The sequence below is a fragment of the Cajanus cajan genome, chromosome 1 (genome assembly GCF_000230855.2).
Source record: "Cajanus cajan strain Asha chromosome 1, NIPB_CcT2T_4, whole genome shotgun sequence".
NCBI lineage: Eukaryota > Viridiplantae > Streptophyta > Magnoliopsida > Fabales > Fabaceae > Cajanus > Cajanus cajan.
In genome coordinates this window covers 17,323,983-17,336,039 of record NC_138517.1, presented here as the reverse complement: position 1 = coordinate 17,336,039, position 12,057 = coordinate 17,323,983, and the positions used below count along the sequence as shown (strand labels likewise).

Genomic DNA, 12,057 nt, shown 5'->3' with positions numbered 1-12,057 from the left:
AATTTTTCCATCACAAAATCCGTCACAAACTCTAAAAATAAGTAATCCGCCACAAAAATAAAATTTTCGTCACAAAAGTCGTCACTATTAGTGACGTCATTTTATCCGTCACAAATTTTTGTCACAAATTTTCGTCACACATTTCCACATTGGTATAATATTATTTATTTTGAATTTGAATTTTCATAGATTTACTTTTAATTATTGCTCAAAGAGTTCATACCACTGAATTTTTTATAAATTCATATTTTTCTTCTTCTTAATTTTTTTTATCAACAAAGATAAAATAATTAAATAGAGGTATAAGAGGTACCTAAACTCATATATAAAATATGACCAAAATATTAAATAGAGGTATATGCGCATAGTGTAACACCTCAATTTTTAAAAAGGTTATTATTATTATTAGATAGTATTTGGTCATAATTATTTTAATAATTATAGAGAAATATTATTTTGTACGTTTTAAATAATTATTATTTTGGACAATTATTTTGTACGTATTAAATAAGTATTTTTATTAGCATTTTTAAATAAATATTTATATGTTTTAAGAGAAGGTTGATTTTATATGATATTTTGTTATTGAAATTATATTATTATATTTAGGGTCAGAAATATATTATTATTATAGAGAAAAAATATTTTATAATATACATGTATTTATTTTATTTAATTATTTTGAGGAAAATTAGAAGTGGGTTAGAAGAGAAGGAAAATGGGTTGGGTTGACCCAGTCCAATGGATTAATTTAAAGAAAGGAGTCAGGTGGTGTTAACCTTATCTGCCTCATTTGCGTTTTGAAGGGTTAGGGAAAAAAAGAGGAGAAACAAAGAGCTCTAAGGAAGAGTACTCAGGAACGATCTTAGATCACACCAAGACCATTCATCTTCTGCTCATCCAGGTACGGGGGAGATGAGTTTCTTCATATGTGAATATAGGGGTGTTCGGGTAGTGAGGGCAATCCCTAAGTCCCTCTAGGAACTCTATTTAAAATTCTGAACGATTATCTGTGCAATCGATGTTCTAAATTCTTAATTCATTTGGAAGAACTTATTTCTTGAATTGTCTTTGAATTCCATTGGCGCTTTCTTGTTAATTCTTTATCCTTAAATTTGATGACTTGAATTTTATGTGTTAAGAAGAGTTTAGATTTTTTTTTGTAAAACCAATGGAAACCAATTTTTGAGGCTTGAGATGTGTATGGATTGATTTGGAACGTATGAAGAATATAAATGGAGTTAAACTGAACCAACGGGGTGTAGAAGTAGTGAAAATTGGTAAAAACCTTGTTGGAACTCGTAAAACGCAGGTTTAATTTCACAGAGGGGAGTCTGGGCAGAGATTTGGGCGCTCAGCGCCAGTTTTGGGCGTCGGGCGTCGGGACCCCGACATACGTTTGTAATTTTGCGATATCTTTCTGTGTAGTTATCCAACTCGAGTGCCGTTTGTTTTGTTAGAAACTAGACATCTGGGGCTACCCTTTAGAAACAAGAATCGTGTACAAATATTAATATTTGATCAAGTTATGTGATTTGCAATTTGAGCCTTCCAATCTGTGTGCGAACCACAACATCAATTTTTGTGAGCCCTGAATGGTAACCTAAACGACTTTATTAGGATTTGTGTTCTTCATGAAAGTTGTAGATATTGATGTTAGGATTCTAATGGAGTTGGTATCACTTAGAAAGGATATGTATATCTCGATTTATGGTTAAATTATTAACTGAATGTCATAGATATTGTGATGTGTGTGAAGAATTATGTGAAATTTGTGGTCTATGATGTTGATAACTTAATGATAGGTACCTAGCATGTGAGGATGATATTGCATGGATTGTTATTGACATGTGATGATGTTATATAATGGAGATGCATTAATTATGAGTTACGTGGGATGCATGAGTTGCATGAGACTTATGAGTTGCATGTGGTGCTTGAGAAGCCAGACGTGGCTATATTGCATTGGACCCTGGGCCCGGAGAGGGGTTGAGACAGGGGGGACCATGACGGGAGGCATTCCATGCGTGGGCCGTTGGGTGTTTAACTGCGCAGCTCACTGGCCACAAAGGGTTTAACGGTGGGTGGATTGCCTTTGCACGGGCCGCTGGGTGTTTAACCGTGCAACATACCGGCCCTGGGAGGGTGTGAGAACGGTATGCCCGCATTGGCAACAACTAAGGGAATTGACGAGGTACGCCCATTGTGCGGAGTGCCAAGTTGAGACTCTTAGGAGAGGAGATGTGTTTGAGCATATAGTGAGCATGTGTATGAAAGCTTGTATGATTGAAAAAAAAATGATGTTTGGTAATTATATGAGATGTATTTGTTGTTTATAGTTAATGATGATATTTTGGTGCACGGTGTGGGGTGGGAATTGGGTAGCTCTATGTTCATATATGATCTTATCTATCTCTCACCGTCCTGTTTTTATGTGGTTTTCTTTTAGGTGAAGATGAAGGCACTCATAGTGTTGAGTTCTAAAGGGAAAGGGTTCTGCTCTGATAGGATGTGACATTGGGGCATGAATTTAGGATGCTTTAGTTATGAATTGTTATTTGTCGTTTGAGGAGACTATTTTTAGGAGTTTTATATTCACCTTATATTTGTAAATTCTGGACCCCTTTCATTTTTCTTTAGAGACCTTGATAATTTTCTTTTAAGAGTAAAACTTTATTATTATTATTATTATTATTATTATTTCTATTTATTTCAAGACTTGTGAACCTATGAGTTTTTATTAAAATATGTGGACCCTTCTTGATGTTATATTTATTGAATTATTCTTATTGTTGTTACTTATCTATTATGGGGTAGAAGGGTGTCACACATAGCTTCTAAGCAATACATTAGATTTGTTGAGCATTTATATATTAAAAGAAATCCTTCACCATAGCACTTAGTCATTACCAATATCTAAATTTTGTTAAGTGTAGCACATTCGCAACACCTCGTTTCTATCTCCCATTTCCTAATGATATGAAACATTATTTGTATGATGAGAGTTGGGTTGTAATTTGAGAGAATGGATAGTGAATAGTGTTGGAGATGGCCATGGAAGGTGTAAAAGTGATTAGAATTTATGGTAGTTAAAAGTTAGTGAAGAGTACAATTATTTGCTTCCATTTTTTAGGAGATAGTGAAGAGGCTCTTGCTGGCTAGAAAGGTATATAAAGGTATATAAAAATGATGGAGTAGGTTGGAGTAAGTGAAGTGTTCTTGCTCCTTTTGACCTTCTCCGAATGTGAAGACCTTTTCCTTGAGCTTGCCACGGTTCAAATGGTGGAAGAAGATGAATGGAATGGTAGGAGAATCCCTAGGCTAAGGATGGAAGCATCCAAGCTAAAGATCCAAATGAAAGCATCCAACATAAAATAAAATTATAAATTTATATATAAAAAAATAAAAAATAAATAAATAAAAAACCTTAACAAGGAAAGAAACGAAGGAAACAGATAGATTTTGATATCTCATTATCACGGGACCTCTCCACCACACATAACTACAAAATATTTAAAAAAATCATTACAAAATCGATGCCCCGCGCGCATCACAATACAAAAAAGGACGTGCATCACTACTAGAAAAATTAAAATTAGAGAGGGAAAAAATCCATCACTAATCTTCATAAAATCCGTCACAAATAAGTTAGTGACGGAATTTGTGACGGAAATGATTCCGTCACAAAATTTGGCGTCACAAAATATTTAGTGACGGATTATTTTCTCCGTCACAATTAGTGACGGAATTAAGGCATCACAAATAATATAATTTCCGTCACTAATTTGTAACAATATATGTTTAGAAATTAATAAAAATCTGTCGCAATTTGTGAGGGATTAAAAATCCCTCGCAATTTGTGAGGGATTAAATCCCTCGCAATTTGTGAGGGATTGAGAGGTATGAATCCCTCACAAATTGTGATGAATCCCTTGCTATTTGAGAGGGATTAAATCCCTCGCTATTTGAGAGGGATTGAGAGGTATGTGAGTCCGTCACAAATTGTGATGACACAAAATCCCTCACAAAGAATCCCTCGCTATTTGAGAGGGATTAAATCCCTCGCTGTTTGAGAGGGATTGAGAGATGAATGAATCCCTCGCTATTTGAGAGGGATTAAATCCCTCGCTGTTTGAGAGGGATTGAGAGGTATGTGACTCCGTCACAAAATCTGTCACAATTTGCGACGGATAAAATCCGTCACTAACTGGGTTGTGAATCCCTCACAAACTGGGCATCTTTGATGACTAAATTTGTGATGAATAATTGCGAAATCTGTCACAAACCGTTGTACTGAATGAAATCCATCGGTGATAAATAAAATCCGTCACAAATTGCAAATTATTTTTTCGTAAATTTGTAAATATATTTTTCTCCTATAATTGTGATTAACAAATAATTTATTAATTAATCAAAGAAGTTGAATTTATTGTGTAATTGTTTAAAAAAATTAACAAAATAAATAATTAAGAAAAATTTCTCAATTTTATAAAAACATGTAACTAAATACAAATAATACAAGAAAGTCAAGCATACCATACATACAAATAAGTACTATAGTAAAACTTAAACATAACAAATTATAAGTTTAAAGCATAGTAAACATAATAGTAAAAGATAATGCATCCCTAAACATCTATATCATGATCATCATCTAACTCATTATCATCAGATTGTACTGTGTCAGCATCATGTGTAGGAGGAGGTTGGAGAGGACGAGAAGATTGAGAAAACATCTCCATAAATTGCTTCAGCTGCTCACGAACCAACCGAGACTCTTCCTGTGAAGCATGAATCAAATCTGCATGGCTTTGCAATTGTTCTTTTAATGATTTGTTTTCTTCAGACAAATTTGAAACAAGATTTTTCATTTGTTGATACTCAGGAGTTGAGATACCCTCTAAGAATGTAGAAGAAGAAGGTTTATACTTCCCAGCCTCTGAACCTAAACCAAATATTCTTCCTTTATCGTTCACACCACCAACAACATCATAGAAAATACTATTTTCAGATTGCACACTAGAGGCGGCATGATCTCCCGATAATTGTTGTGACTCTCTTTCAGATAACCGTCTTTCATACTCATTCTATAAAAAGAAAAGTAAGAAACAAAAGTATATAAACATTAATAATGACAATAGAAGATCTCATGAATGTCATGAATGATGCAAAGAATCATGCAAGAAGAACACACAAAAATACTTAGTAAAAAGTTTAAGATGTAACTTATGAGCAACACATCACTAGATAAGTATGAATTGCAATGAAATTAGTAACTTGTAAACCTAGATGCAACACCACATACACATGAATCTCATTGAATTTAGCAATTAGTAAAGTAAGATGTAGAGATGATAGCACTTCACATTACATGAAACTAAAATTGAGCACAACCAATAAGGTGAAATGATTCTATGTTCACATAATTCAGTAAAAATTTCAAATCATATAAAAAAATTACATACTATAAATGGTATAGCTTGCAATTTTGAGACCATTAACTGTAACCTATCTTAATATGTCAAGTCGACAGTGAAGGACAGAACATGACAACTTTGACAGTACCATAACCATTGTTGAAACATAACCATTGTTCTGTCTCTAATATAACCATTATATGTCAAGTCTTGCAAACATAATCATTATTATCTCTCTAACAGAATCAATCAAGTTCTTCATAATTCAATATATATAAAATTATAACTTACCGCTATCCTTTCTGCCTTGGAAGACACCCATGTATTCCCGTTTGCTGTCTTATGGGTCTTTTGGAATAGGTCCCAACATGTTGGAGTCATATCTGTAGATATTTTCTGAAGGAACAAAGAGTAATATAGTTTAATTTTAAATTTTGCTCCTGAAAAGAATAAGTAAATATTACTTACCAATCTCTTAAAATGCTCAGAAGTAGGAATGGATCCTCCAGTATGCAATGAACCATCAGAAGAATTTCTATTATTAGCATTAGTCATTGACTTATGTTTCCAATTCTCATCATTCCATTTTTGTTGAAGTTCTACAAGTTTTTGCTTTGGAATCCAACTCCCTTGATCAATGCCTCGTCGCACCCTATACATAGCATTTGAAAGCCCTTCAGATGCTTTATGGTCAAATGCTTTTCTTATTTGTGCATCATGATCAGGCAGCCACTTGAACTTTCTCTACATCAAAAATTTATAAAATATTATTTAAACAATGTGCAATTTAATGCAATGAAAAATATAAAATGGTTATTATAATATTTGTAGTTCTTTATACCTGAAACTCTTCAAACCACATGTTTGCCACACCTTCATTAGTGCTTTTAACCTCTCCATATGATTCCCATGACCCTTCAAACTTCCCTTTGATTATTCTTGAAATTTCACGGGTAGGGTGAATTGGTGGGTCGAATCTATAAAAATAAAATAGAAGAACTAAAATAACTTATAACACGGAACATGTTTATATTGATCTAAAAGAAAATAATTATTCATACTTACGTGTTTTGTGGACCTGGGCGAATCCAAATACGTCCATCAGAGTCAAAGCTTCCAATTTCTAAAGATGGATCAATAGAGGATGATGATCCAACAATTGGACTACCAGTAGCATCAATGGAGGGATTTGTTTGTGTTCTTTCAATCATATTTGGGAATTGTGTTAAAGGAACATGAGGGGTAGGTATAGACTGGTTAGTTTGAGGAACTAAATGTGGTTGGGAAGTGGAAGTAACATGAGGGGTAGGTGTAGCTTGGTTACTTTGGGGAGTTGTAGGTGTTTGGGAGGTGGAACCATGTGTAGGTTGTGTAGTACAATGAGAGGGTTCTCCAATAGAATGTATTGGCTGAGAAGTAGAAGGTGGTGGCACAATGGTGGTACCTCTACCTCTCCCTCTTCCCCTACCTCTACTAATACTTCTACCAGTGCCTCTCCCTCTTCCTCTATCAGTCATGTTATTGCTCATAATCTATACACACAATGTAGAACATTAACAAATAAAGTTTATTAAGACATCAATAATAAGTTCAAGATTAACAAATAATATCTACTATATAGTAATATATGCATATCCACAACAACCACAAGATTATGACATCAAAGTCTATTAATGCACACATATCAACAACAATTACAACATTACTTGATGTGAATATGAAACATGAAATTAAGTTAATTCTTCTTCTTCTATTACATAAAAGAGTCAATATGAAACATGAGATTAAGTTAATTTGAATCTATATCTTCATAAGTTTCATCATAATCGTCTTCATTACTTGATGTCAATTGTATGTCTTCTTCTTCTTCTTCTTATTCTTCTTCTTCTTCTTCTTCTTCTTCTTCTTCTTCTTCTTCTTCTTCTTCTTCTTCTTCTTCTTCTTCTTCTTCTTCTTCTTCTTCTTCTTCTTCTTCTTCTTCCTCTTCCTCTTCTTCTTCTTCTTCTTCTTCTTCTTCTTCTTCTTCTTCTTCTTCTTCTATGTCATTTGGAACTTCCTCTACCATGCCCATACTATCAACAAGACTTTGTTGAAAATCATCATTTGAAACAACTAAAGGAACTTGTTGTAGATCATCGTCTTGGTAAGCAACATTTGTTTCAAATTTATCATTTTCTAATGATTGAATTATATTTTGTGCCTTGGTTTTTATGACACCAAACCAACCTTGTTGTCCCTCAGGAAAGGATGTAAAATACACTTGTTCTGCTTGTTGAGCTAGTATAAAAGGATCATAGGTATGATATCTCCTAGATTTTTTAATTTCAACATTGCCATAAATATCTATTTTTGTCCCTTGAGAACTGGAATCAAACCAGTCACATTTAAATAAAACCAACTTCTTGTTAGGCCACCCAATGTACTCCAATTCACAAATATCAATTAACAGTCCATAATAATCATTTTCCATTACTTCATATTGGCCTCCTCGCACACAAACATGATGGTTTGTTGTACTCATTCCCTCATTTTGAGATTTAGTTACAAACTTGTATCCATTGATAGCACAATTAGGCCATTTTGTGACTTTTCTAATAGGGCCCCATGCCAAACTCCTTAAAAGCACATCATCAATTGCATTATCAGGGTTAAGCACCTACATTTGATACTTTGTTAGTCAAAGCTATTAAAATAAGGTACCTTGTTTGAAATAAAATAATTATTTCACGTACATGTGTTTTAAACCAAGTAGAAAAGTTCATGGAAATTTCCTTGTGTAGGTTGGCTTCATTTATCTCAGGGTCCAATTCCCGTAACAAATGCGAGTACATACTGCATATCCAAGATTAGGATTTAATCATTTTTAAGTTTGATTTAAATTTATAACACAATGTTTATATTAAATATACTCACTTTAAGTAAGGAACCACCTCTGGACAATTTAAAAGCACATACAAATGTGCAACTTCCATTTCCTTCTCTTCCAAGGTAGAATTGATATGTTTCCCAAAAAGACGACATGGATAATTGAAAATTGACAATGGAGGATATGAAGAAGATTGTTCACCGTCATCATTTCGTGACACTCTTGTTCTCCTTGATGGAATATGGGAAGGATAATAATATGATGCAAATGTGGACATCTCCTCAAGTAAATATGCTTTACAAATTGAGCCTTCCACATAAGCTTGGTTTGTAACTTTCTTTTTTAACGATCCTATAAACCTATGAAAAAAGTAAGTCTTTAAATTCAAGCAAAAAAAAAATAAGGATGTTGTAATAGATTTAATATTAATAATAACTAACCTTTCAAATGGATACATCCATCTATATTGAACAGGGCCACCAACTCTTGCTTCATATGCTAAATGAATTGGTAGATGTTCCATTGAGTCAAAAAAACTTGGAGGGAATATTTGTTCTAGTTTGCACATTATGATTGGAATGTTATCTTGTAACACGCACAACTTCTCTTCTGAAAGCAAGGACGAAGTAATTTCTCTAAAGAATTGACTAAACTCAGTAAGAGTGTTCCATATAGGCTTAGGCAACACTTTGAATGCGACTGAAAGCAAACGTTGCATAAAAACATGACAATCATGACTTTTCATGCCAAATAACTTTGCTTCCCTCAAGTCAACACACCTACTCAAATTGGAAGCATAACCATCTGGAAGCTTGAAACTTATAACCCATTGACAAACAGCTAGTCTTTGTTGTTTGGTTAATGTATATTGTGCCTTTGGCTTTACAAGGTTCCCATTCTTGCCGACATGTAGTTCTAAACCTCTACGCTTACAATGAACTTCCAAGTCCTTTCTAGATTTGATAGTATCCTTTGTATTTCCTTTGGTATCCATGACTGTGAACAAAATATTGAGAAATACGTTTCTCTCAATGTGCATCACATCAAGATTATGTCGAAGAAGATTTGTCTTCCAATATGGTAATTCCCAAAAAATACTTCGTTTTGTCCAATTGTGCTCTTTCCCATAGCCTGATGGATTTTGTTCTTGGGATTCTTCAATACTTGGTAGATGTTGTACCCTTTCCCATATTTCTTCACCACTCAACCTTCGTGGAGGAGTTAGAACCTCAACTTTGCCTTTTGTAAATGAAGTCTTATTCCTTCTATATGGATGATCTTGTGGTAAGAATCGACGATGGCAATCAAACCATGATGTCTTTTTACTACATGCAAGGCTAAACCCTCTATTATTTTCCATACAAATTGGGCAAGCAAGTCTTCCCATTGTCATCCAACCACTTAACATCCCATAGGCTGTAAAATCATTGATCGTCCACATCAAAGCTACTCTCATCAAAAAAATTTGCTTCAAGGACACATCATAAGTCATAACTCCATTATCCCATAGCATTTTTAATTCATCTATAAGGGGGCGCAAGTACACATCAACTTTATTCTTTGGGTTGGATGGCCCAGGAATTATAATGGTTAAGAACATGAACTCTCTTCTCATACACAACCACGGTGGCAAATTATAAGGAGTAACAATTACAGGCCAACAAGAATAAGTCCTACCAGTTTTGTCAAATGGAGCAAAGCCATCAGCACACAACCCTAATCGAACATTTTGAGGCTCTTGAGCAAAATCAGGCCATGTTTCATCAAAGTGTCTCCAAGCTTCTGCATCTGAGGGATGAGACAAAGAACTAGGTTCTCTTTGATGAGTATGATTCCATTTCATTTCATGAGCTGTTTGCATTGAAGAATACAATCGTTTCAACCTAGGAACAAGCGGGAAGTACCACATACTTTTAAGTGGCACTACTTTGTCCTTACCTCGTCTTGTAAAATGTTTATATCGCTGCCTTTGACAAACTTTACAATTTTGGAGCATCTCATTTTCCTTGTAGTACAACATACATCCACTTGGACAACAATCAATTTTCATACTTCCTAACCCCAATTCAGCAACTGCTTTCTTTGCTTGGTAAATATTTTTAGGAAAACGATTGTCATCTGGCATTATATCCCCCATAAATTGCATCCATTCATTAAAACATCCTTCGGATAAACCATAGTCTGTTTTCAAAGTTAAAGCTCTTAAAGAAGCAGACAAAACAAAATATTTATCACAACCATCCCATAAAGGAGATTGTGCATCCTTTAACATTTGAAAGAATTTTTGTGCCTCTACGTTTGGATCTTCCATCATTATGTTGTTGTTGTCATCATCATGTTGGTCAAGGTGGGTGCCAATTTCTGGTCCAGCAGCATCCATGACCAATTGTTGATAATTATCAAACATTTCCCTAGGCCCATTACTAGCATAGTATGATTGATCTGCAACCATAGGAGGAATTGGGGGTATTGGTTCACCATGATTTGTCCAATGATAATAGTTAGCCATGAATCCTTTCTTGCAAAGATGCACCCTTACTAAGTTAGGTGTTTCATATCTCCTACACTTACATTTCTTACAAGGGCACCTAATCTTCCCTTGTCCAATATCATGTTCATCGTGTTCCAAAGCAAAATTCACAAATTCATTAATTCCGACAATAAATTCTTCTGTGATACTTCTATGACAATCCACTCTATTATCCATCCACCTTCTATTTTCCGGAATATTCATTTCTGATGCATATAATAAGACAAAATTAATTATTATAACAATTTTAATCTATTTTCTCCTGTGACACTCCTATGAGCATTAAATGAATTTTGTGTATATATATATATATATATATATAGAGAGAGAGAGAGAGAGAGAAAAGAGATAGAGACAATGAGGGGTTCACTTCAACAATAACACTTAGTGGAGTTACTCCACTCAATAATAACACATACATTAGTCGTTTACATAGAGGCATAGTATATATATATATATATATATATATATAAACAAGGTTTTGAAAATATAAGTTTTGTGTATCTTAAGTTTTAATGAGGAAACTATTGTTTTAAGAGTGTGGTAATCGATTACCTATAGGATCTATGGTAATCGATTACACATTTATTGTAATCGATTACCAGACAATGAATTACTTATTAAAAGGTTCTCTGGTAACCGATTACAAATTTCTTGTAATCGATTACCAGACAATGAATTACTTATTAAAAGGTTCTCTGGTAATCGATTACTCATTTATTGTAATCGATTACCATACAATGAATTACTTATTAAAAGGTTTTCTTGTAATCGATTACCCATTTCTTGTAATCGATTACCATACAATGAATTACTTATTAAAAGGTTCTATGGTAATCGATTACCCGTTTTTTGTAATCGATTACCATACAATGAATTACTTATTAAAAGGTTCTCTGGTAATCGATTACCCATTTCTTGTAATCGATTACCATACAATGAATTACTTATTAAAAGGTTCTCTGGTAATCGATTACCTGTTTATTGTAATCGATTACCAGACAATGGGAATTATAGGTTCAAAATTTACTTATTAAAAGGTTCTCTGGTAATCGATCACCCATTTGTTGTAATCGATTACCAGCAGATGAAAATTTCAAAATTTGAATTTAAACTTTATAAAATTAACAAGCCATCGAGTTTAAAATTTAAATTCATCTTTGTATCTAAGTAAAACTTTATAAAATTTAAGATCATCAAATTAGTACAACTCAAGCATAAGTGTAAGTTAGCAAGATGTTACA

At 33.6% G+C, this 12,057-nt stretch overlaps 2 protein-coding genes across 3 annotated transcripts; both read right to left on the bottom strand.

The window, feature by feature from the left end:
• Positions 1-4,553: 4,553 nt before the first annotated feature.
• LOC145958462 (uncharacterized) lies at positions 4,554-7,486 on the bottom strand. 2 transcript variants are annotated; one of them, XM_083075934.1, is made up of 6 exons: positions 7,257-7,484; positions 6,483-6,949; positions 6,259-6,394; positions 5,886-6,161; positions 5,709-5,813; positions 4,554-5,087 (listed from the first exon to the last, which is right to left on the bottom strand). In XM_083075934.1, the coding sequence occupies exons 2-6, from the start codon at positions 6,944-6,946 to the stop codon at positions 4,629-4,631; spliced, it is 1,440 nt and encodes a 479-aa protein (XP_082932060.1). In that variant the 5' UTR covers positions 6,947-6,949; positions 7,257-7,484; the 3' UTR covers positions 4,554-4,628. The 2 variants fall into 2 exon arrangements, with proteins under 2 accessions (XP_082932060.1, XP_082932061.1); XM_083075935.1 differs by lacking the exon at positions 5,709-5,813 and having other exon boundaries at positions 7,257-7,486.
• Positions 7,487-7,821: 335 nt separating this feature from the next.
• LOC145953899 (uncharacterized) lies at positions 7,822-11,053 on the bottom strand. The gene is made up of 2 exons (XM_083067677.1): positions 8,724-11,053; positions 7,822-8,642 (listed from the first exon to the last, which is right to left on the bottom strand). The coding sequence occupies exons 1-2, from the start codon at positions 11,015-11,017 to the stop codon at positions 8,327-8,329; spliced, it is 2,610 nt and encodes an 869-aa protein (XP_082923803.1). The 5' UTR covers positions 11,018-11,053; the 3' UTR covers positions 7,822-8,326.
• Between the last annotated feature and the right edge of the window lie 1,004 nt (positions 11,054-12,057).